Source organism: Apis mellifera, linkage group LG6, assembly GCF_003254395.2.
Source record: "Apis mellifera strain DH4 linkage group LG6, Amel_HAv3.1, whole genome shotgun sequence".
Classification (NCBI taxonomy): Eukaryota; Metazoa; Arthropoda; class Insecta; order Hymenoptera; family Apidae; genus Apis; species Apis mellifera.
In genome coordinates, this window is record NC_037643.1 from 13,045,511 (window position 1) to 13,072,410 (window position 26,900).

General features: G+C 23.4%; 2 protein-coding genes across 6 annotated transcripts; one reads left to right on the forward strand and one right to left on the reverse strand.

Moving 5' to 3' along the window:
- The first annotated feature begins 348 nt into the window (after window positions 1–348).
- On the forward strand, window positions 349–26,813 carry LOC413368. Of its 5 annotated transcripts, none has more exons than XM_006562430.3 (27): window positions 349–669; window positions 2,387–2,748; window positions 3,043–3,330; window positions 3,674–5,320; window positions 12,661–12,825; window positions 13,455–13,640; window positions 13,714–13,890; window positions 14,000–14,165; window positions 14,380–14,488; window positions 14,760–14,886; window positions 15,927–15,993; window positions 16,080–16,189; window positions 16,523–16,713; window positions 17,151–17,271; window positions 17,372–17,559; window positions 17,683–17,815; window positions 17,935–18,149; window positions 22,969–23,078; window positions 23,579–23,757; window positions 23,970–24,350; window positions 24,491–24,730; window positions 24,819–24,917; window positions 25,045–25,196; window positions 25,442–25,637; window positions 25,706–25,854; window positions 25,960–26,118; window positions 26,219–26,813. In XM_006562430.3, the coding sequence occupies exons 2-27, from the start codon at window positions 2,518–2,520 to the stop codon at window positions 26,337–26,339; spliced, it is 5,907 nt and encodes a 1,968-aa protein (XP_006562493.2). In that variant the 5' UTR covers window positions 349–669; window positions 2,387–2,517; the 3' UTR covers window positions 26,340–26,813. The 5 variants fall into 5 exon arrangements, with proteins under 5 accessions (XP_006562493.2, XP_396813.5, XP_026296917.1 ...); XM_396813.7 differs by having other exon boundaries at window positions 655–669; window positions 2,445–2,748; XM_026441132.1 differs by lacking the exon at window positions 349–669 and having other exon boundaries at window positions 2,318–2,748; window positions 23,582–23,757.
- LOC727202 (carbohydrate sulfotransferase 11) lies at window positions 6,475–8,603 on the reverse strand. The gene is made up of 6 exons (XM_026441134.1): window positions 8,466–8,603; window positions 8,206–8,354; window positions 7,817–7,988; window positions 7,154–7,313; window positions 6,870–7,069; window positions 6,475–6,742 (listed from the first exon to the last, which is right to left on the reverse strand). Exons 1-6 carry the CDS (start codon window positions 8,601–8,603, stop codon window positions 6,515–6,517), a joined length of 1,047 nt encoding a protein of 348 aa, XP_026296919.1. The 3' UTR covers window positions 6,475–6,514.
- Window positions 26,814–26,900: the final 87 nt, after the last annotated feature.

The window sequence follows — 26,900 nt, forward strand, 5'->3', positions numbered from 1 at the left end:
ATATGAAATATATTTTCCTATTTTAATTTAATAAATGATATATCAATAAGATTTTTGATAAATGATTTAAAAATATATTAAAGGTATAATATAAAATAATAATGAAATAATAAAAAATAATAATTTATTTAAAATGATAATATTTTCAATTTAAAGCACTGAAATATAATGATAAAATTTAAATAACATTTCTATATAAAATTTGAAATTAAGAAGAAAGAAGAATTTTTCGATTTATCGAAATTTTATTTGGCGGGAAGATTTGGTTTATAAAACATTATTTGATCATATTAATATCAAAAATTGATTTAAATTATTTTTAGTTCTATTTTTTCTTTAAGATCAATTATTTTTTATTTATGATTACAATATACATATGTAAGTAACTAGATAAGACTATTTTTCGAGAAGTGGGGAGAGAATGGTCGATATTACCCGCAACTACCTTACTTTTGGAATAGAAGAGTGGCAGTCACATGTCGACTACCGTTACGTGAACTCCGTATTAAATGATTTCGATGGTTGCGCCGCTTGTCGTAAAGTGTACATTTAAAAGAAAACAAAGATTTCATATGTGATATAGAAAATTATATTATAATAATTAAGAAATTGTATGTTACTGCAATTTAAAAAATTCTTGTCTCACTTATATGAAAAGATAAATTAAAGGTAAATTTTATATATTTTAACAAGTAAAATATAATTTTAGCAATATTGCTATTTGCAAATTTAATAATTAAAAATATTTTTATTTATATTTATGATATAATTTTTTTAAAGAATTTTATAATTATATAATTATAATAATTTATATAGAAAAATATGAGTTAATATTCAATTAAAATATTTAATATTATGAATTTATATAATATTATAATAAAACACAAGTTAAAATGATATTTTAAAGAGAATTATTTTTTTTTTTTGAATGAAATTTTAAATGAAATAATTAGACAAAAAATTTTATGTAAATCAATTTAATTATTTTTATTCGTTTGTAAATATAACATTTTTGATTATAAAATCATTTACAAAATATGATTGATATAATTTGAAGATTATGTCATATAACATTTATGAAATTGCAGAAAATAATATTTAGTTCTATTTTTTTTAAATTAAATAATTAAAAAATTAATAAGAATAATAATTTCATTTTAAATTAATAATTCTTTGTTTTATTTTCAATATAACATAACTACATTGCATTCAATTTATTACTAAAATTCATAATTAGTATATTAATCTAAAAGATCATCAACATTAAACAAAATCTTTTTAAATATAAATGAGATGATGTCTTATGAACAGTTTTGATAAAATTTCATGAGTGAAAAAAATGACGATTCGATAATATTGATATTGTAATTTTTAACTTGATGTATAAAGATGTATAAAAAAATAATAATAATAATAAACGTAGAAAAAAAATTTCACGGTTGAGGTAAAGTTAAATAAACTAGAAAAATATATATCCTTTACTACCTCGAATGGACAACCCTTTCTTTCTTCCGAGACACACGCATGTTTTCTTTGGATTATGCAATCGCCTTTCGTGTGCACTACTTTTATGCAATCGCGTTCGTGTTTCGAGATCCAATGATAAACTTTACGACTTTACCTCTATTTTTTTTTTTTTTAAATATTTACTATGGAAAACGTAACTTTAACGTTTTATTTAATACTTGGAAATGAAAATTATTCTAGTTGATTTTGTTAATCATATTTTCGCGAAAGAACTATAGGAAAATGTCTAAATAAAATATAAATATATAAAATATAGATAATGATATTAATCATGTTTCGATATATGTTAAATAAGTCTAAATTAATAATGAAACAGATTTCATATTTTTTAATTATTTAAAACCGAAAATGAAATTTAAAATTTTATTATAATGTCATTTTATTTACAAATATGTATTTTCGGAAATACAAACAATATCTATCAATGATTAATTATAAAATTATAAAAGTCAAATATAGAATTTTCGACTGTAAATTAATTTATATTAAATAAATATTTTTAGCATAAAAAAAAAAATTAAAAATGATAAACAAAAAATTAAATTAATAAAATTTAAACGTTATTTATTTTTATTAAAGATATAAGAAGTTTATAACTTCTTATAACAGAAGAAATAAAAATTTATTATTATTTCCTCTTTCAAAAAGTTGAAATTTAAAATTATTGACATCTTTCGATAATTGAATGTGCATCAAATTTAATTTGTTGAAAAATAAGATTTATTTCAAATCTTTTCTTGATTATAAACATTTATTATAAACGTTCGAAATAAAAGTCACGAAGCAGGGCCAAAAATAATCTTGTTATATTCAAACTATATCAAATTTTGATTATCAAGTTATTTCGTTATCTAATTAGCGTTATTGCCGACTGCTAAATCAACTAAATGAAAAATGACAGCATGAACGATCTAAAGGAATCGGAGAAACGATTCTCGTGGAAAACGATGAAGGATCCATGGATTTCTCCAAACGAGACGTAACAGTGGTATGTCCGAGTGTCTGGAATTCACCTCATCTATGACTGGATCGACGAATTCGGGGCCTCTGCAGCCCCAAAAGGATTCCTCGCCACTTTTGGCACGATTTTCCCCCTTCGATCTCTATTCGACACCGGAGAGCCCGACGCTTCGAGGTCACCGTCAACGACTCTCTCGAAAGATGACATTGACCTCGTCGAACGGCCAACCGATACAACTCACTCCTCTTTGGGAACACGTGGTTCGTATAACTGTCCTACATTATAATATCTTATATTCAATGAAATAACATTATTTGAAATACATATTTTTAAATTTAATTAAAAATATAAATTATATTAAATAATTATTTTTTATATTAATCTCAAGTAGAATTTTTTGTTTATTATAATCTTATTAATTGATTTAATATTTGAAATTATTTAATCTTCATTAGTTTTGAAATTTTTATTCAACAATGCATCGATAATAAAACAAAAGATATTCAAGGATTGATTTTTTATAAATGTTTCTTTTCATTTGTTATTGCATTTAGGTACGCACTAAAAAATTCCCAACTGACGTGGATACCCGTTCAACATTCTTGGAAATATCTGACAGATTACGTGATCCAGAATGGGAAGTGCGTCAGCACGCTCTTCGTGTGCTTATAGATGTGTTACCGACTTTGAATGCTGACATCGTGGACAAGGTCATGCAACCAGTGGTACCAGAGCTGGTCAATAATTTGGGTCACCCTGCACCCGCCGTTCGCAAAGGTGCCTTGGATGCCTTTCGAGTTTTCCTTATTCACAGTCATGACAGGGAAAATACTATTAAAAACGTAAGGATCTTATTTGATGATATATTTTTTTTTTAACTTTTATTTTGCAACATTGAACTTGAGTAAAAATCATGCATTCATGGAAGAGCGTTAATTTATTATAAGTTACAGGATTTATTATATACAAATTATATTACATGTAAACTAATAAATGCATAACAACATTCCACGAATTATCCTTTTCCATCTTCACGTTATTCATGATATATTTTGAAAATTTTCGGCAAACATGTCAGATAGACAGTGTACAAACAATTACTGACCTTGCAAATCTCTCCTCGCTATCTTATATATCATCATGGATCGATATCTAAAAGCAATTGTATCGATCGTTCTCTTGCAGATTCTTGAAGATGGCCTAAACCGTTCGGAAGTACAGAATTCCTTTCAGACGAACGTTACCACCGGTGTGATCTTAAGCGTACCCTCTCTCCTGTTTCCATCGTCGAATAGTCCATCGCCTGATTCCCGACTTGTTAAGGAGGTAACAATAGCGTTGGCCTCCCGACTGGCCCAGGTGCCGCATCAAGAAGCGGTATTAAAATCGTTAATGAAGATCCGGGACGCAATAGGGGTGGAAGAATTCGAGAGCTATCTGGAAGATTATGACAACAAATTGAAGAAAAATATTGAGATTTTGTCCAAAATTTACAATGTAAAATCTAATAAAAAGAATCTGAAAAAGGGTACGGATGGAAAGAACGTGGAAAAAGTAGAGAAAAATTTGGAAGGTAAATGGGAAAACGATAGCGACACTTCTGGTATAGCTGAAGAGGAAGACGAGATTACTAGTATGCCAGCGGCAAGAGTGGTGTTAGAAACAGAAATTAAGTTCAACGAGGAGACAGCTATCACTATGACGATTCTCGAGGAGAAGGATGATAGTGAAAACGAGCAGAATGAAGAAGAAGAAAATGAAACGGATATAAAAAATGAGATTGAAGGGAAGGAAGATCTTGATAAAAGGAAGACACCTAGAAGAGTTCATTTTGGAGGTGAAATAGTTAAATTAAGGACTCCTGATAGCGATGACACGGAGTCTGGAGAAACTACTCTTAAGACTAAGATTCCACTTCCGGTTTCACCTGTCACTAAAATGCCCATTAACCGTCTTAGACCGTCTTCTCAGCCTTGCAGTCCTCACAGAGAGCTATCTGGTAAATATAGAAGAACATCCAGGTCTGTTTCTAATAGTCCCAAGAGAGAGATATATACACATAATGCGGAACTGAGTCCTAAAAAAAGTATTCTTACTAGAACCAGTAGTCCATTTCTATTTAGTAATAACACTGTTGATGAAACGAGGAAAAAGAAAAGTATAAATAGACAAGAAGATAAAGATAATATATTTAATATAGAATCTAGTGCAAATGATAAGAATATGAAGATTGAAATTGGTGGAAAAGTGGAAAAAATTAAAAAGGAAGAAGTGCAAAATAGTCAAAATAATAATGCAATAAATCCAAATATAAAAATTAATCATTCTGAAAATGTTTCTTTAATAATAGAGACTTCTAAGAATGATTCAAAAGTAGAATCTGACAATCTTGGAATGCAGAATAAAATAATTGATATTAAAGATATTAGCAAAGATAGTTTGGAAAATAAAATATCTGAAAATATTCAAAAGAACAATATGGAAAAAACAAATGAATCTTTAGAAATCAATCAAAAAGTTGATTCTTTTTTCGGTTCAGTGGTGAAAAATGAAATAGAATTAAAATATGTAAAAATAAATCAAGATGGAGTTATACCGAAAGATGTAAAATTAAAAAATGATAAAATGAATAGCTCGAGGAACGATAATAGTGATTATGTGTTGAAAAGTGTTTGTGAACAAATAAGTGAATACGATGAAGAAAGCGAAAATATCAGAAAAAATAAAAATACTACTTTTAGATCTGATAAAATGGAATTTGTATCAGAAGAACCAAACTGGGAAGAACTAGGACTGGTTGATCACGAAGTATTGGAGGATCTGCATAACAAAGTAAGTTTTATAATTACATATTTTATTTATGCATTCATTACATATTTTTTCCAATTTTTACATTTTTTTCAATAATTCAATATTTTTATTACGATTTTAATGATTTTTATTAAATATTAATTATCATTCAATTTTTTAAATATTTTTAATAATTTTTTAAATATTTTTCAAATTATTATTATTCTCTTAATTTCTATTTTAAAATCTTTTCAGATTTAACTTTTAATTTTTTAAATGTCAAATACTTGTTAAATTTTTTATTCCATTTAAAAAATTTTTGCTTCATACTAATATCTATCAAATATTCAACATACTCGAATACTTAATAATTTTAATTATTTCCTCCACGAATTCTTTTCATGCCAAGTATTCAATTTTAATCAAACTAATTATTTCCATCATGAATTAGATTTCTAGAAACACAAATATATAATAATGGTTACTGAATTTTTTCGAAAAATTTTTTATTTTTTATTTTTTACTTTTCTGAGAAATAATATATAACATATATAATTTAATTTTTTGAATATAATATGTATATCAATTATCTTTTATCATTTATCTTTTATCTTTTATCAATTAAAATAAACAATGCTTAATAAAAAAAATATTTAATGTAAACATTCGACGATAGTTACTCATTACATTCATTACATATTTTTTGTACATTATCAAATCCATCGAACACACGTACATATATATTGCATGCGATAATTGCTTGAAATAAGAAAAAAGATGAATAAAGTAAGAACAACAAAACGAAGAGTCGATACACGCATAGGTGAGTCTAATTGATGCTGTTTAAATCACGTTATACCACGCGACGAACTTTTGCTATAGAAATCGATTGACCTAGTTCGGTGTAATATATCAGAACGATCTGTCCTAAAGTTGATGGTTCCCCCTTCAGTCGAATTAATAAGTGAAATGAGACGAAAAATAATAAAGTATATTTGATTAAAATTAAGAAAATTATGCAATGTAATATTCACTATTGTTTCTATTGATAATATATCACAATTTTATGAAAAAAATTGTCCTTTCTCTATAGTTATATGAATGTGATATGATGGTGAAAATTACTTTTTTATAAAATAAATTACAAACATTAATTAAATGAATTAAAATGAATTAAAATTAAAATATATAAAAAATATTGTGTAAAATCTTTATCGAAAAATTTATTACAAAATATTAGAAAATTGTTACATATTGATAATATTCATATGGTGAATAATCGAAAAGTTCAAAATCCAGCTTGAACTTCTCATATAATTTTTCTACCATATCTCTATTTAATTGGCTAAAATATATTTTCGATGCATTCGAGTGACTACGATTATGTTGCCATCTTGGTTTAATTATCCCTTGAAGATTTAATTTATGAATTGCGTAAATTTGATCTTGATATAATGTTTCTACCTATGAAACATGATAAATATGATAAGATATAAAAAAAAAATAATTGGAAAAGAGTTTTGTCATATTTTATATATTTTTTTATAATCCACCAAAATTTAATCGTAAAATTAATCCATATGAATTCTACCTTTGCAATTATGTCGTAATCTACAATGCAAAGTGCACAGAACCAATAATATGGCATCCAATGATCATCTCCATAATTAGGCAAATCAGTATGAATTAAATATTGCACGAATTCACGGAAAGTTGGTTCAATTCCCGCCGGTGGAGGTACGCCTTTCTGTCTGATCTCCTGATTCTTTTTGGGCCGTGTGAAGTTTGCCTCTTAAAAAGCAAGTGACATATCTCGTTATTAACCTAATGTTTGAGCAATGAATACATTGCGGTCGATAGGTTTTCGTGACTCACCACGGTACTTTTCAACAATCTTGCTACCATATTTCTGATAAAAGTGAAGTGTCCCGTGTTCCCTTCCAGCCACAGAGTTTTCCAGTTTATCGCGATACGCGCTCAACAATCTTTCAAATGGGTGCCTTACCACTAGCAGTTTCTTCGTAGCCCTTAACGCCTATTTGAATTTCTTAGGTTTAGTCTTTTTACAAGAATAAATATTAACGAGATTAATCAAAGATTTTGAAATATATATATATATATATATATATATATATATATATATATATAATTCTAATGTATGAAAGTTTCTATGAGAAATTGAATTATGCTATTTCATTATAATTTATAATTTCAATATATTTATTCCAAAAATTATTAGGCTCGTGAGTATTATATTTATTTATTATGGTATTTCGTTCACATTTATTATATAAATAAAATAAATAATTTTGCATTTTTTTGTTCATTTATTTTTTGTATACGAAATATATTTATATATAATATAATTCGCGTTATAAGTTAAGATAGATTATAGGTTAAGTTCAAAATAATAATATTTATAATTTCTCATTCCTTTTAATCAATTATATTTCATTATATTTTATTGATCATATGATTTAGAATCAAATGTAATTCATATATGAATGTTATGTTGTTTATTAATGAGCAATACATTACCTCTTCTGCTTCTGGAAATTCGAGTTCCGGTATTATTCCTCTAGCAATGGTCGATATTTGCTTCTTTCCGTTGTTCAACTCCTCTTCGGTAACATTCATTAAGAGACATAAATTGTAAATCCACGTTGTACTACCGGCTTTGTAAATTGGACAGTATGATAGATCGCGTGATCTGCGTGGCAAATAATGTACATAGATACACTGCTAATTGAATATAATGATTAAGAAGTTATTTTTAGATTTTGTGAAAATACATAATTATTGATATTAATATTAAAATAATTAGAAGAAATTATATATATCGACAAATAATATATAATAATAATAAATTATTATAGTTTCTTATTATATTATTCTATTAATTGATTTAAACGATTTATTTAACTAACTTGATAAAATAAAAAACACTATATTGTGGTGCTGGTGGATGTTTAAATATGGATGGTTTATCAAATTCCTTGTATATTCCTAAATTATATTTTTTACATATATTTTTTACAATCGATAATCGTTTTAAATTTTCATTTTCTGTTTCAATCTAAAATAATAAATTGTTATTAAAATGTGTTTATTTATCAAATTTTTTATTAATGTAAAAAAGTTTCTTATATAATTTATTTATTTGATAAATTTATATTTATTTACGTACTAATAATCTGTTTAGATCTTTTAATTTTATTTCATCTTTATCTTTATCGAGAAGAGATTTTATGATAAAAAAAATCAATCCACAACCAATTGTATATTTCAAAATTCTTTTCAAAATTTTAATACGATTTCTGAACATTATTTTTATTTTATATAATTTATTTTATATAAAAAAATTATTGTACATTATGATATTAAAAATTATTAAATACTAAATTTTCAATTAATGTTATTTATTTTATTGAAATATAACGATTAATATTATAAAATATAATACTTAAATATAAAGGTTATTAAAAATAATCATACATTGAAACTTATAAAAGAACAATAAATATGAAGAAAAATTATTAAAAAGGTTAATTATTAAGAAAATTTTTTGATTATTAAAAACAAATATATAACTTTATAAAAAAAAATTAAAAATTATTAGACAATATAGTTAAGAAGAATTTTTATTTACTTTCACATATTAAAACTTTTCAAAATACCAAAAAAACATATTTAGAAAAAATTATTTAAAAAAACATTCTTAAAAATTATTTTCAAAATGCTTATAATTTTACTTTAAAAAGAATATTTAAGAGAAGAATGAAGTAAATATTATTTCTTTTCACTGGTAAGGCACTGACTGACTGGTTTCGTGTTAGCATTCTGACAGTGATGGATCTAGAATATTCTAAACCTGTAGCAAAAATCTTCATGGTAAAATTTTAATTTTATATCAAATTTGCTAAGTAAATATTTTTGTTATATGTTTTATTTATATAAATATTTAGAGAAAATATTCTTTTAATAATAATTCTAATAATTCTAACAAAATTCTTAAGTATTTAAATTTTTTAAATAAAAAAATTTCTTACAAGAAGATACAAATTGAATAAATTCGTAAAGAGAAATTTTTCCGGTGATGAAGGTTTCTTTGCATTATCAACTAGATTAAACTTATCTAATGTTATCAAGTAAATTCACTCCTGAACTCAAGTTGAATGCATTTCGACACGAAGACTAGGAGACTCTGTTACATATTAATTTGGTTAGTTGGTATTTCGATGATCAGATTGATAGTAGATAAAAAATGTATTCTTATACTGAAATACAATCTTGTAAATTAAAAAAAAAAAATCATTATTATCATTATTATATTATACAAAATAAATATTATTGAAAAATATTTTACTATAGTAAATATAACTAAAGTAAATATAATTATATTATATTACTATAAAGTATATAATTATATATAACTATATATAACTATAAAATTTTAAAATTGGAAATAAAATTTTTATTGTGAATTATTTTAAAATTTTTATTATTTAGAAAATCTTTTATTGAAAAAATTATTAAATAAAAAACTTTATATAAAAATCAAGAAATATAAATTTTGTGATTATTATTTTTCTTTATATATTAGTGAATATTTGGTATAATTTTTTTAATATCAATGATATTTATGTGTACAAAATTGACTATATATACAAGATTTCTAAAAAAAATAGTAAAACATTATTATGATTATTAATATTGTGAAGAAATGATGTGCTTAAAATATCATAAAAATACTTTTTTTTTCATTGAATGGAAGTTCAAGGTCATTCTAAATCTTTCCCTGAATATCACTGTACGTACTATGTAATAAGAACTAAAAAAAAGCAAACTGAATCGTTTAATATTGATCCCCTATGTCATGTAATTCTCAGCACAAAAGAAGTATTGTTCTTTTTCACACACGAATTAATGATTTATCTAACTTTTAAGTTAATTTATTTTTCTAGAAAAAATTATTTTTTTTTAAATTTATTATTTTAATTTACATATGGAATTTTAAAAGTTATCTGATTCTTTTAAATTTAGAAAGTAATTAGTTTAAATAATTAATAATATATAATAATAATAAATAAATTAAAACAATTAATTTAAAATTTTATTATTTATATTACATTTATATTATTTTTAATTACACTTTAGGTTACAAAATTTGTATCATATCAATTTTCTCTGTATTTTATAATTTTAATTAATTAATGTATATATATATACATTTATAATTTACATTTATAATTACATATTTATAATTTTTTCATTACCATAACTTCTATAAAGAATTACAGCATATTATTCGACTAGGATTAATCATATTTCTAACAGGTATTTTCTTTTGAACAATGTTCCCATATTCGTGGCAATAAAACATTAGATGAATTATGCATGCTATTTCGTTTTCCAGCCGTTGGACACCATTGAAATAGTTCTAGACGTTGGAGGGCGCCAGTATGAATATTCCATGGATGAAAAACGAGAAATTTCTTTATGTGCAATATTACAGTGCGACTTGTGGATAATAAGAAAATAATTAGATATTGTTTGCAAGACATCGATTTTCTACCTATTTTATTGATTATATATTGTTCTTATATTGATTCTATTGATATTTAGCAATTAAATAATGATCGTAATTTAATGAAAATATGTGCAATTGATGTTACGAGGAAAAGAATTTTTATTGTAATTAAAAAAATGATCTAGAATACTTTAAATCTCATGAAATAGTAAAATAACCTAGAAATAAACTGAAATGGAATAATAAAAATCAAATGTATGCAGCATACGGGTAAGAATGTATACTTTACATTTTTAAAAGTTTGCAATACAGATATAATAAAATTTTATTTTAAAAAAAACTTTATTTAGAAATTAATAAACTAAAATTTATCAAATTAAGATTAATTAAAAATTTAAAATTAATGTAAAATTCAATCTGATTTAAATATTAATAATTAATAAAAATTGTATAATAATTAATATAATTGATTTATTTTTAAATATCTAATAAATTATTATTGATTGAGATTATGCATATATATATATATATATATATATAATATATATTATAAAGCATGTAATATAGAAAGATTGTTAAGTCTTACAATTTATGTATACTACTTAGGAGAAATATAAGAAATTAGTCTGGCAAGAAATATATTAATCTCCTTAAACATTATATAATTTATAAATTAAATAGTCGAATATAATTATTTTTTTTTATAATTATAACTAAAAATAATAATAGTAATTCTATAAAAAATACTTCCTAGATCATCATAAAAATATGATATCATAAATAATTTCTAACATATTAATTTTCGTTTCAAGGATGAATTAATTCGATAATTAAATTATAATTGTAATTTCTAATAAAAAAATAATGATACTAATTTTAAGATTAAATAAAAATCTGATGAATTCAGGTAAAGACACGATATATTCGTTTTATTAAGTTAAGAAGATTTTATGTAAGATATATAATATCATTATTCTTCATAGATTTAATAAGATTATAAAAAAATCGAGAATATTGACCACTTCCGTGTAAATAGAGCCGAATAGGAAAGTAAATGCAAATATTACCAGTGCATTGCATTCAGACTTGCTGCAACGATCGATAATGTTCAGTCGACGACTGCTGATTCTTGACCAACGACATTAGTTATAAATAATATTTTTCATATTTTATATATGTATAATGTAATTTATATTTAGCAAAAAAGAATAATTCTTTATTATTGACTGAATAAAAGATAAATTAGAAGTATGAAATTTGCGATATTATTAGAATGAAGATTAAAATGAAGAACACTGAATTTTCGTAATAAATAACAAATAAAAAAAAGGAAAGAATTACAGTTAGATAATGTTAGATCGGATAATTTACAATATAAATACTTGATAATCATTAATCATTCCCATCACTGCGGAATTTCTTTTAAGAGATCATGAAACTTATGAAATTGTATATTTATTTTAATTTTTGTCATTTTTTCTTTCTTTTGTTGTTCTTTTTTATATTCAGCAAAATATAAAGAATTTTTAACACTGACTATGTCAAAATCAAAATTTAATTTCATTATTTCACTAAATGCTTGAATTCTGATTTTGATTTGAACATTCATTCAATTTTGATCATAGAAAAAGATATTGATGTAAATATAAAAGATATAATGTTTTAAAATTAAACAAAATATTTTTATAGAATTTTTTTTATTATATGTTCTCTGTTCTTTATCGAAGAATTTAAAATTCATTCATTTTATTAAAAAAAAAATAAAGAAAAGAGAGAGAAAAAAAATACAAAATATAATTTAATTAATCTAATCAAATGTATATATTTTTATAAAATTAAATAATCATTCCAGGATGATTGGCGTGCCCGTGTCAGAGGTTTAGAGAGAGTAGCGTCCGCTTTGCGAACGTCTTCTGCTCTAATCGCGATAGAACCCCGATTAGGATCTCTTTTGCATGCAGTGCTAGGCTGTGAAAGGAGCTGTCGTGTAGCTGCTGCTGGGTTGGCCGTGGCGAAGGTAACTTGCAAATTTACCTTCAAATCAATCTAACCGTTTTACTCATTCTATTGCTTTACCATTTTAATGTAATATGAGTTATTGAAGTATTTTTATTTTTAATTTTGGATCAAATGATTTATTTCATTTATTTATAATGAAGGTAATGATTTTATTTTTGTATTATATGATATTATTTACATTGATTGTGAATTTCCATTAAATTTTTCTATCCTAAATTCTATAGTAATGTATGCATTAATATTTAAAAAAGTAAATAGTTTAAAAATTATATTTTGAAACTTTTTAACATCAACATAGATGCAGCTTTAAATTGTTAAGCACTTTTTAAGACGACACGATTTAAAATATCAGCCGGGTCACGAGAAAAGGTTCCATAAATTACTTGTTACCTAAGAGTCACGTAAACTGTAGAATGACACTTTACTATTTAACAACAAAGATATTATTCTTTCGTTATTCTACGAAATCTACGATTTAAAAAATGATATTTTAAAAAATGGAAAAGGGAATAAAATAAAATTTTTAGGTAATATTATTTTTATAAAGAAATTTTGTATTTTGATTCAAGTATGATTTTGATTTCTCATGTTAAAAATAAAATTCTTAATCATTTATTATACCATCAGGTAGTCGTAGTTGGAGTGAGCGAGGAAGCTTTGAGAAAACGTTTACCACAATTGGCATGGGGTTTAGCAAGGCATGGTGGACCAAGTGCAGCTCAATTGGCTAGAATCGCGATGCTTAGACTCAGACCTGCTCTTCTTTTGGAACAACTTCTGCAACCACAATGTTTGAATGCTAGGAATGCGAAAGTGAGATTTTTCTATTATTTTCTGTTATTTTTATTTCTTCTACCCTCTTATGCGTGTCTCTTTGATATTACAGACCAGGGAAAATTGCTTACAATTGTTAATTTTTTCGTTGATAACATTTCCAAGTACGGAGTTTAAAGTGGACATCGTGGCTAATAAAGTAGCTAAAATGATGAGGGATAGACGACGCAGAGTACGACAAGCAGCACTTGATACTTTAGCCGTTTTAGCTCAAATTTATGAATCAGAGGTATTTCATTGCCTTTGTAAAATAATAATAATTTTATAATTATTTACAATTATAGAAAAAGTTTGTTAACGTATTTAATAATAAAATATAATTTAATTCCTATGTTTAGGAGATATTAGCAGCAGGAAAACGAGCATCAGAAGGTTATCACGATGGAGAGGCAATGATGTCTGCTATTAGAGCTCGTCTGGCACGAAAATCTTTGCCTTTGGTCTCTGCGGATGGTCTTGTAATATACGGTTTACAAATTTCACCTACTGTGCAAATAGCTACAGGTATATTATTTTATATATTATTTGATGAATTCTTTTTATTTATTATTCATCAATTCAATTTTAAAAAAATTTACAAATAATTACAATTATAGTTATATAAAATATTTGTAAAAAAGTAGATTACTTTTGGATCTAATACATTTTCAATATAAAAAATAAATCTCATTTATTAAATTAATTATTTTACTATTTAATATATAAGAAATTTGTATAGGTCCTGATGTCGATTGGATAGTAGCTGGAAGTGGTTCAATCTCACCTGCTATCGGACGTACTAAAGGCCAATTTATAACAACGAGGTCCAACAAAGAAAAACTTGCAAGGTAATTTTCTGAAGTATATATTAAACTAATATTGTTCATTTCTCGTATATAGTTATATATTTTTAAAAGTAATCACATTTATAATAATTTAATTTTAGTTACTTATAATGTATTTTTCATAAATTGTGATGATATAAAAAACTTACTTAATTTTATAAATAAATATTATAAGTATTTTTTTAAAAATTCTTTTTAAATTTTCTTTAAATAATAATAATAATATTTATATATCAGTTAATTAGTAGAAAATTGATGTAATTGTAATTTTTAGAAATGAAAATACAAATTATCGTGAAAACTTGTGGAACGAAAAACCAAATTTCGTTGCACTTGGAGTTGGTATGCGTTCCAAGACAGAACAGCCTGTAGTATGGCAAATAATTCCATCACAGAATCAGGTAAAATTCTAAGTTTTGAAATAATTCCATGATAAAAATTATATAATTACATTAATTTAATTATAATAGAACTAGAATATGTTGCCTTGAAAAAAAGGATGAAAAAGGACAAAGTTAATTTTCTTAACCTTCTATCACATTTAAATACAATTCAAATGTTCAAATATTCAAATTACATAAATGTGGATATTAAATAAATATTAAATAGAATCGAGTTAATGTAGAGATTAAGAAAACATATATCATAATTTCTTATATTATATAAGAAAGAATTTATATATTGAATTTATTAATAATTTCAAAGAGTTTATTAATAAAACATAAACTTGAAAAAAAAAACTTTAACTTTATTGTTGTTGAAGTTCGTTCGGGTGCCATGAGGTCAACTTCGTTTATTAAAATCGTTTTAAATCGGAGCGTTAAATTGCAAATCATGACTTTATTTTGGATCTATACATTTGTACGAATTTAAATTGCAATGTATATAAGTAACGTATGGTTTTATCACATTTCATAGTTTTCACTCTAACATTAACCGACTTATAAAGAAACGAAAATTTTTATTATACAATCATGATTTGCAACATTTATATTAACGATTAATCGTATCGTGATATCTGTAGACGAATTCAGTACAGTAGAGTTGAAAATACCATTTGTCTTGTTTTTTATTGGTTTATCGAGTAAATAGATATGAGAAAATTCATTCGCAGAGTTGGGTTATTTTTAATTTCGCGTGGAGAACACGTTTATAAACCGATGATAATCAATTCCGACGATGTTCGAATAATATTATGTCCTATCTAAATTTTACACAATTTTTAAAGATATTTCAGGTTAGTATGTTAATATTTTTCAATTAATAATTACTAAAAAATATTATTTTAAAAATAGTATAATACAATAAATTATTTTTGTAAATTATTTTCTATTTATATTATTTATATTTATATTATTATCGTTATAACGTTGTATACGTATAAAAAATTATATGTACAATTAATATAATTTATGTATATATATTTTTATTTTTTATTTAGAATACACTATGTGAAGATGAATTGAATTTTCAAACAAATCGAAATATAAATACGAGTATTTGTAGTGGTAATTATATTATTTTTATATAATTATTTTTTATAGTTTGACATTAAAAATAATGAATAACTTTAAATTATTTTGTTACATTTTAGGTAATGCTTTCAATTCAAACATAAAATTTCGAAATCAAACAAGAAATCTAGGAACTGCTAGAGAATCTGCGAATTATCGTAATATCATTGAAAGTAATTTCGAAAAGGGAGTGAGTTTTATAAATTACATTCTTAATTTATATAAAATTAACTTATAATTTAAATTAATGATTTCATATATAATAATAAATGATTTTAATAATGGCAATGATAATAAAATATACAATTGAAAAATAAGAGAAAAAGCAGAGATTTTTTTATAATGGTTTTTTATAATACTCAATTAACAAAAATTACTAAAAATTTATTTCTTTAATAAAATAATTTTATTAATATTTTGTTTCTTTGTAATTTTTTTTATTTATCAATTATATAATAATAACTTATAATTTATTATGTAATAATTTATAATTGTTATAATTGTTATAATAAATACATTACAGGAAAATAATAAAATAGAATCTAGAATTCCTGTATTCTATACTCGAGAGAATACTCCGAAATCTACAGAACATAATTTTTTAGTAGACAAGTCTTCTAATTTAGAGTTAATAAATGTTAATTTAAAAAAAAAATCAAAGAATAGTATGGAAAATTCTAGCAATCGTGGAACTTCTCAAGAAGAAAACATTAGGTATTATATAATTTTAATTATATATTTATTAATCCATTCATAGCTATATAATCTATATATATTATAAAAAAATTTAAATTAATATTAATAATTACAAGATCATGCCACGTCATGCTTTTATATGAAATTGTATATTTTGAATTTCAAAAGAGTTATTATTTAATTTATATTATATATATATATATATAAAATTTTAATTTCTATTAAAAATAAATTATATGAATTTTTTTTTATATTATATGTTTTTTTATGAATACTATTAAATCAAATAAGTTACTTTTTTTTTTTATTAAATTATATTATTAAATTAAAGTTAAATTCAGAAATAGATCTATCAGAAATATTCATTTAAAAAATTAACGCATTAAAATCACAGCTTTGAATGGATTAAACTTTGAATAATAACAGAGATTGAAAATAATGGAATTGATTAATAGAAGCTGTGGAGCTATGTATCAAAGAAGAAAAAATAAACAAGAAAATAGTACAAGTATGCATTATGACAATTACCGTTCAATGAAGAATCTAAATAATACAAATGTAGATTGTAATACAAATGTAAGCACTTGAATTAACAAATAATTACATAATAATCGAATACAATTTACAATTACAAGAATGATACAATAAATAGAATAAATGATAATAAATATTATAGAATGTCGACGAACATACGAATCAAATAGTTTTGGATAGTAACTCCAGATTTTATCAAAAGTTTATGGAAAGAGATCGACATTCGAGAAAATCTGACATCAAATCTAAATATGTGCGTTCAAGTTCTATAGAAAGTCATCAACCATCAAGAAATGATCATCAATCACAAACATTTATTATGTACAATATGTAAGTATTGTTTTTATAAATAAATGAAAAAAAATAATTTAATTTTATGTTAATAATATCTATTGTGTGATATCTACATAAATAAAACCAAAAAAATTTTTCTTTGTTTTATTAATTTTCCAGGTATAATACACCTTTACATCGAAAAGGACGATTTGTGGATGAAAATTCTTTTCGGCCATTGCAAAAAACTCCTCCATATAGTAAAATAGATTTTATTAGAACCGGTGAAAATAATGATACAAATTTATCATATGTAAATATCATTATTTTTATCAAAATATTATAATATAACATATATTAAAACTTAAATTTTACAATTTGTCAATTTTTTTTTTTAAGTATTATCAATAAGATATATTATCTTTATTATAGATGAAATCTTATCGTAAAACAAAGGACGCAGCTGCTCAAAAAGTTACTGATGTTGAATTAATATCATCAGACGCTCAAACTAGTGAATATTTCCCCGCGATAAGCACTGAAACTCCTTACAGAAGAAGATTACGTTCATTATCACCATCTCAATTATATCATCGTCAACAGTTTAGAACAACTAACGAGATTCATGCATTATCTATGTACGATATGTAAGTAATAATTAATTCTTTAAAAATATTTTACGCTTTTCAAATAAATATTTATTATAAAATACTATATCAATTTAAAAATGAAAAATGTAGATATATTTATGCATGATATTTATTAACTTTCTTTTTTAATTTTTTTGATTAATTATTTTGCTTATATTCTAAATTAAATCAATAGATTGAACTTCATAAATAATATTTTCATATTTATATTCATAAATAGTAATTAAATCACACTTGTTTGAAAATAATAATGCAACTATGATTTTACGAATATGATTAAATATAATTAATTACATAATAAATATTAGTAGTCACTTTTTATAGGCAATCTCAGATAATAAATAATTATGATTATTAATAATTATAAATAATTAATTTTAGATAATTCTAAATATTTATAGATAAATATAAATATTTAATATTTATGAGGATATAAATATGATTAATATATAAATAATTGATAATTGATAATCGCATAATAAATTTTATATATAAAATTCGAAAAATTTGCAAGTGAATAAAAAAATTTAAATATTTAAAGATACATAAAAATTTAGAAATTTCAAATACATAATAATTTAAATAAAAATTCTTATGCTCGAAAATTTAAGTAAAAACTCAATTCAAGTAATTTAAATATTTTTAAAATTTTAAATATTTTAAAACTTGAAAATTTTAATTACATAAGAATTCCGACACCAATTTAAATGTTTCTAGATATTTATACATTTACTTGTAAGAAATATAAAGTAAATTCGATAATTGTAACTATATATATCTAGGGTCTTATTATACTCACTTTACAATTAGTGACGCTATTTCATGGTGGTATTATCAGTAACTCTATATTAGTGTCGATTTTCTAGTTATTCTTTGCCATTGTCCCTTCAGGAAATTATTATTTCCACATACATATGCATGGAAAATTACTGCACTGTAATCACTGATACATTGCTAGACGTATCGTGCAACTTTTATGACTTTTTAACTATACTTCTGGGAAGGTGACAAATGCACAATTTTTATAATATATCTATCGTAATAGCACTGGATATATATATATATATATATATATATATATATATATATATATACAAAACATCGAAGAAATTTCTTAATACATTTCTAAAAATATAACAAATGACTTTTCAAGAGAAAACTTTACACATTGAATCGATAATATCGGAACGAATCTATTCTGTTTACTCGATCGATTTCATAGCATAGTGCTAAATTGAACGTGAGTCAGAACATTATCTTTTATCCTTGAATCGTCTTTAAATAATGATTTTTTAATTTTATTCTCGTGGTATTATTAATGTTTTTTAAGTTGATTAAATTTAATTTTTTTTAAAGAAATTACTTCAATAATAATTTTTAATATATTATAATAGTTTAAATTAATAATTATATAAAAATTAGTTTGTTACTTCATAATATGAAATTTAACTTCATAGAATGATAAATTTAATTTAAAATAAAAATTTTTGAAAAATTTTAGCAATTATAATTCATTTTAAGAAATAATTATATGATGCAGAAAATGAGTTAAAATATGGTTTTTTTTTTAATCTTATTTCTATTTATTTACGAACATCGTATTAGAGCAAATTTGCAATTATATTTCAGTTTGAATAATTACATTATGAATACAATCTATATAACAATTAAACTCGTTAAGATTAAAATTTTATAATTTAATCTAAATAAATAAATATAATTTAATTATATTTAATTTAATTTAGATCAAAAAGTTAAAAATCTATATGTATACAAAATATATGATTAATATATCATATAATGTACATGGTTAGATCAATATAAAAATTCATAATTTAGAGATGATAATTTAAAGTAAAAATTTTGATTTATATAGATATATATATTATGCAAACATTATTAAAAATAACTATACTACTATTAATAACTATAATAATTATTAAAATAATATGTGACTTAAAATATAATGATATGATAAAAGTAATTCGATATTTTTATGTTGATATGAAATCTACATAACATATGAGAGACATCTGATACTTATAGTAAGTTCATAGTAGAAGGTTAAATCATAAGGTTAAGGTTAAGATATAACGGATCATTTCATAGCATTTTCCTGTTTTATTGATAATATATTAAATTAATATTATGATAATATATTAAATTAATATTGCATAATATTAATATAATTATATTTTATACATATATATATATATTATAATAATATTAATATAATATTATAATATAAATATAATATTAATATAATATTATTGATAATATAATATTGATAATATTAAAAGAATCAAGTCACAAAGATCAAAAAGATATGATTAAAAAAACAATAAAAAAAAAAAAAGAAAACAGAATCACAATCTATGATTTGTTTATTTTCACTTATATTTATAATATATCTATAAAGTTTCCAACTAGGCGTCCGAAAGAACTCGATCGGTCAGTGTATAGTCATTTAGCATGTAGTATCACGGCATTACAACGGGGGGACCAGAGGGGGTGACCGGAATGGAGGGAGCAGCAACGGTCAGCATTGAGACAGCCGACGTTTACGTTGGGGTACAGTCGTGCGTGCGTCGTTATTTGTCGCGTTATTGGAATTTCTTTTTATCCCCTTTTTCGATTTCTTTTTTATATTTCTTAAAAAAACAAAAGAATCAATCAATCGTGTGCTCGAGCATTTTCATTTTGATCTATTCGTTAAAGTGATTCAAAATGACTCGAAAATTAATCGTACGCGATTATGTGCTCGAATGTGATACACTTTCAGTCTAATATCGTTTAATTATCGCGGTATTTTATATCCTATGATGATCGATCGGTGTGTGCACCGATTATAGCGAATTATTTTTATTTTTACAGTTTTATCTTTTTCTTTCAATTAAAAGAAAATTTTATAATAAATATAATAAATATAGGAATATTATTTATTATAAATGTTGTACAAGAAACAATGTTAAAAATATAAAATAATTAAAGTTAATTTAATTTACTTAAAATTAAAAAAACAAAGTGTTATAATGAAAATATTGAAATTTAATCAGAACTTAACGAAAATTATATTAAAAAGAATTTTTTTTTAACTGATATAAATATATTTTTTTATTTTATTTAATATTTGTTTTATTATATAAATTTACTATTTACAACACATGTTATTTATCTTTATTTACAATTATATCCTAATTTTTTTCTATTATTTTAATATCTAAAAAAAATAAAATAAAATTAAAATACATAAATATAAAAACAAAACAAAAGAATAATTAAGAAAATAAAATATATTTTTCAAATAAATGTAGAATATTTTACATTCTTTGAATTCTAAAATGTTCTTTTAAAAAAATCTTCGAATTTTAATGAAAGCAAAATTCAATTTTATATATTTTGTGTAAATTTTTTATCGATAAATTTATTGATAAAAATTTTTATTATAAAATTATATTTGTATTTACATTAAATGCAAAGATAAACACAAATTTATAATTTTTTGAAATATTAATATTTATTTCAAAATTTTGTTCAAATTTATCTGAACAAAAATTATTCATCATTTATATTATATAGATATACATTTAAAATGAGAATAATTTATTTATAATAGATACTATTTTAGATTAAATTAGATTAGATTACGTTATGATAATAACGTATTTTATTAATTAGCATAATTAAACTTTATAAAAAAATGAAAAAAAAGAAAAAAAATTTTATTATTATAATAAATGTTAATGATTATTATTATTAATATGATATTATCTCATAAAATTATTCATAAATAAAAATTTTCTAACGATTTAAATAAATCTTCCAAATAATTTCATATTAGATTTATAGCGCGAATAACCTAAAAAATTCATTAAATTGCAAAACATGAAGAATGCGCGCGTGCGTGCTAAGTTGATATAATACAAAAATAACTTTAATAAACTATACAAACAACGTCATTAGCATGACAAGGACTTTCGATCGTGATTGATAAACTATTATCAATCGAAATGATCTTTAAGTACTGTGCCTGGCCAGAAGAGGGCAATCAGGGCGACAAAGCCATAGTTTTGAAAAACAAAGAATCGAATTCGATCGAAAGAGATCAGAATTTCAACGAAGAATCTCGTGATCTACGAAAAAAAGAATATAAAATCGCAAATACCATTCTTCGTTATTGTCCATGCGCTTTTCGATGCAGGCAACCAGTGGACATTGAAAAGGAAAAGGAAGATTCTATTTTAACTATTGTTACTACGGTTAATACCACACCAGTAATTCCTTTGAGATCGAATCCTAGTAACGAAACAATGTACGTTTTTTAAATTTCGCGAAAAGTTGAAAGTTTTAAATGCAAAATATCTTAGATGTTATAATAAATATTGAACTTCGAAATTTGACTTAAAATAATTCGAATTTGAAATACAAAAATTGTTTTAAAATTATAAATAAATCAAGAATAGAAAAAATAAATATATTTGATCTCCTTTTTTTTCAATAATAATAAATTTCAAAGGATAAGAATACTATATTTCCATAAAGCACCTAAAAATTTTAAATATTAATATTCTATACATTTATAATTGTAATAAATGAAAATTAATATCTTTTTATAAATAACAGATCATTTATAATTTTATGTTCTGAATATTTATTAAGTTTATATTTTATTCTAGAAAAATAGCTGTGTTCAGAAAACTATAGTGTGAATTCAAGCTTATCTGATGAATCGATACTATTTTTTATATCTTCCTCTGTAAAATAAAGAAACTAGAATCAAATATTTTTTAATTTATTATCAAAATTTTTGTTTCAGAGACAAAGCGGTAAAGGAAGAAGAACATAATGAAAAAAATAAGCATTATTTTTTGCCAGATGATCATTTTGGGAGGAAAACATTGAATGTGGCTCAAACACAATATGAAGGTATATATAAATAATATAAATAATTTTATTACATTGTTTCAAAAATACTTTTAAAAATTTAAAAGAAAAAACATTCATGAGTGTAATACAATATTAATGATTTGATATTATTACAACATGTAAATATATGTGTTTTATTCATAAAGACATTGACTTTTTCTCAAATAATCAACATATTGTTGAATTGTAATACAAGGAATGAATTAAGATCATTGAAGAATTTGAGTAAACTTTTAATCGTTAAAAGCAAAGTGAAATAACGTTTAGAATCTGTAGGACGATCGAAAGTCCACGAACTGGAACGCGAGGTTCTTAACCTCGGATGAACGTGTGAAACATAGGGTGCAATCAATACTTTACCCGTAACGTTTAAACTGTCTAAACGAATAATTTTTTTTTATAAAGAAAGATTAAAATTAATGAATTTAAAGAAAAAAAAAATAATTTTTTTTTAATTCGTTTAATTGAAATTAAATTTAATTGGAAAATTAAATTTTCAGTAGACAATGACCAACAATTTTCATCTTCAGAAAATAATGATCACCAAGATAATGAACAAGATGTGCAGAATATCCAAGATGATAGTGATTTCAGATCATCTACACCTGAAAGACAAAATGTGGATACAGCGTTTAATATTATCACCGGACAAATAAGTCCTCCTGGTCGAGATTTTATTGTAAATATTTGTTTTAATATCATTATATATTTTAAAAATATTTTTTTAATTATTAGAATAAATAAAAATAAAATAAAAACTAAAATAAGATATATATTTATCTAAAATCTAAAAAAATTAAAATAATTTGAAATAAAAAAAAATGATAAGAAAAAAATGTAAATGGAGATTTATAGGAAATTATAATTCGATTATAAAAATTTATTATTTAGGTATCGTTGGATAAAAAAGTCGAAACTGAAATAGAAGTAAGAAATATATCTGTCAATGATGACAGATCCAGAGATTGGAACAGTGATGAAGAATTTAAAGATCGATATCGTACAATATCTAGAAACTCAGAATATGTTGAATATTTTGAAGAAAATCAAAATGACAACGAAGTTAGTATTTCTGATGAAATAGAAAAAATAGAAGTTATTTCTGTTTTGGCAAACAAGAATTTACAATCAGACTCTGAAAATGAAGAAATATTGATTTCAAAAAAGTCCGCCAGTTCACAAAAATCAAATCGATCACCAAGTAGAAATTCTGTTAACTTTGAGACGTCGAAATCATCAAGATGTAATTCTCGAAATAGTTCACATAAATCGGTTAGTTAAAAAACGTAAAAATAAAAATTATAATAATATTATATAGAATCGAAAACGATATAACCTACTTATATAATATTAGTTCAATGAATAGAATTTTGAGAATGTATATTTTGTTTATATTATATTTTTTTTTACAGACTTTTGAATTCGAAGACAATGATTCAATAGATTTAAATAAAAACAAAGCTATTTCCTCCACAATACAGCATGATATTATTCAATCAGAAGAATTAAATCAATCGCGAAGAGAATCGAAATCAGAAGAATCACCAGCCATCATTATTGCCTCTAGACCTCACTCATCCACTGAAATTTCTAATTATATTGAAAACCGTCTAGAAACTAGTACTCAAATAGAAGTAAATGATAATCTCAGGGTAACACATTTATTATAATATATATTTAAATAAAATTGTTTTATATCTCATTTAAGATTTTTCATATTTTTATTGCTTTTTTCAATAGTTTTTTAATGAACCCAATGAGAACAATGATTTGGAAAATGGACAAAATAAAGATAGTTCCAGTGAGACGAACACTGATCCAGGAATTTTAAAAATTGAAGTAATATTTTTATCCTAACTTTTGCTATTAAATATTTTCATATAATTCTTTAATATAAAAAAAAAATCTCTTTTAAAACTTATTTAAATATTTTAAATACATTAAATAATTTTTGTATCTCTTGTAGACTCAATCTGTAGAACCAGGACCTACAACCAAACGAAAGCCTTCAAGAGTTCCTCGCATTTCAGTACGCTCGCGAGGCCGAAGTAAAGGAAACTTGGAAAAGATAAAACCAATAGTACAACAATGTTTTGTTCAACTTGAGAATAAAGACTGGTAAATCATTGAAATAATTAAAAAAAAAAACAGTTAGAAAAAATAAATTAGTATTTATTATTTCATTTAACAATACATATTCATTACATATTTATTATTTAATAAAAACTTAATGATAAATTACTAACTACATGATAAATAGATACAAATTATATCACATATTTATTATTTAATAAAAACTTAATGATAAATTATAAATGATAAATAGATACAAATTAATTGTTAATTTCTTATTTCTCATACAGGGAAATTATTATGAAAGCATTGAAAACATTATCCCAGATTGCAAAGCAACAACCTGAATATCTAGATATATGTGCCGCATCAACGATAAATCGACTTGTAGCTCGTCAAATAAAAAGTCTTCGCTCTCAAGTGGCGCGAACAGCATGTTTAGCCGCTGGGGATATCTTTAGCTCGCAGATTCGTGGCATAGATCAGGTATAAATCATCTTATTTTGTCTTCATTCAAATGGTTTATATATGATATGAATTTTTATTTTTAATAGGAATTCGATGATATAGCTGGATCATTGTTACACAGAACAGCGGATACCAATCGATTTCTTCGATCGGATAGTAATGCAGCATTGGATCGAATGATAGAACATCTTCCGCCTCATAAAACGATCACTGTTATCGTGCAATGTGGTGCAAGGTGAATTATATATATATTTATTAATTGTGAATATAAAAAATTCATGGGATTAATGATGAGTTGAAAAATTAGATGAAAAAATTATTTATACTTTTATTCATTTAGCCATCAAAATGCTATTGTAAGAGCTGCTACGGCTAGATTGTTGGCTTCGATAGTCGATCGGATAGGGCCGGAACATACTTTAATTTTACCGAAGGATGTAAGGGATAAATTGCTTTCCACAGGTGCAAGGTTATTAATTGATGGAAATTTGGATGCTAGGTAAAAAAAATATCGTTCTTTTTTAATTAAAAATATAAATTATTCCGTAATTACATTTTATAAAATGATTTGTATTTTTGTCTGTCATAATTTTTTTCAGAAATCATGCAAAAAAAATGTTTCGAAAGCTTACACATTGCGAAGGATTTCGAAAAGCTCTTACAGACGCTGTACCGGAGACAACATTGAGACACATTGACAAAACCTTAAAAGCCCTTTAGTCAAATAATTGATCGTGTAATCTTGCATGTCGCTTCGCCATCTGAATCTTGTTTAATCAACGAAACTGCTTCTTGTGAAAAATGAAATTGAAGCTGTTTATGAGTTTCAGTGGCGTATTCGATACGATCTTCGTGCACGGGGAAAAATTAAAGAATTTTTATCTATAGATTATGAAAGACAATTTTTTTCACATTATTACTATTTTTTTTTTTTTTCCTCTACGCACGAACATATATTTTCTTCCTTGACATATAAACCAAATGGAAGAAAGATGAAAGCATGATTGCTCTGTTAAATGACTGATTTGAATGTTTCAAACTTTTTGATACTCTCATGTATGTCCGTACATTTCTTTTTTATACCGTTGTATAAGCAGCATACATATTTAGAAACCAAAAAGAAATTTATTTACATAATGTGAATTTTTAATATTTTATTTTCTGTAGTCAATGTCATTTTATTATTATGTTTTGCATCTGAATTTTTTATAAAATTTAAAATATAATTTTCAAAATATATAGAATATAACTAAAGCTTGATACAGGTAATCAATTTTTTAA

Excerpts from the sequence above, each read along its gene's own strand:
- LOC727202 (XM_026441134.1), bottom strand. The coding sequence starts at position 8,603 with ATGTTCAGAAATCGTATTAAAATTTTGAAAAGAATTTTGAAATATACA. Across the intron at positions 7,989-8,205 it reads AGTGTTTTTTATTTTATCAA|ATCACGCGATCTATCATACT; the intron begins GTTAGTTAAATA and ends TTTGCCACGCAG. Across the intron at positions 7,070-7,153 it reads GATTGTTGAAAAGTACCGTG|AGGCAAACTTCACACGGCCC; the intron begins GTGAGTCACGAA and ends TTGCTTTTTAAG.
- LOC413368 (XM_006562430.3), top strand. The coding sequence starts at position 2,518 with ATGTCCGAGTGTCTGGAATTCACCTCATCTATGACTGGATCGACGAAT. Across the intron at positions 2,749-3,042 it reads CTCCTCTTTGGGAACACGTG|GTACGCACTAAAAAATTCCC; the intron begins GTTCGTATAACT and ends TATTGCATTTAG. Across the intron at positions 13,891-13,999 it reads CTCAAATTTATGAATCAGAG|GAGATATTAGCAGCAGGAAA; the intron begins GTATTTCATTGC and ends TCCTATGTTTAG.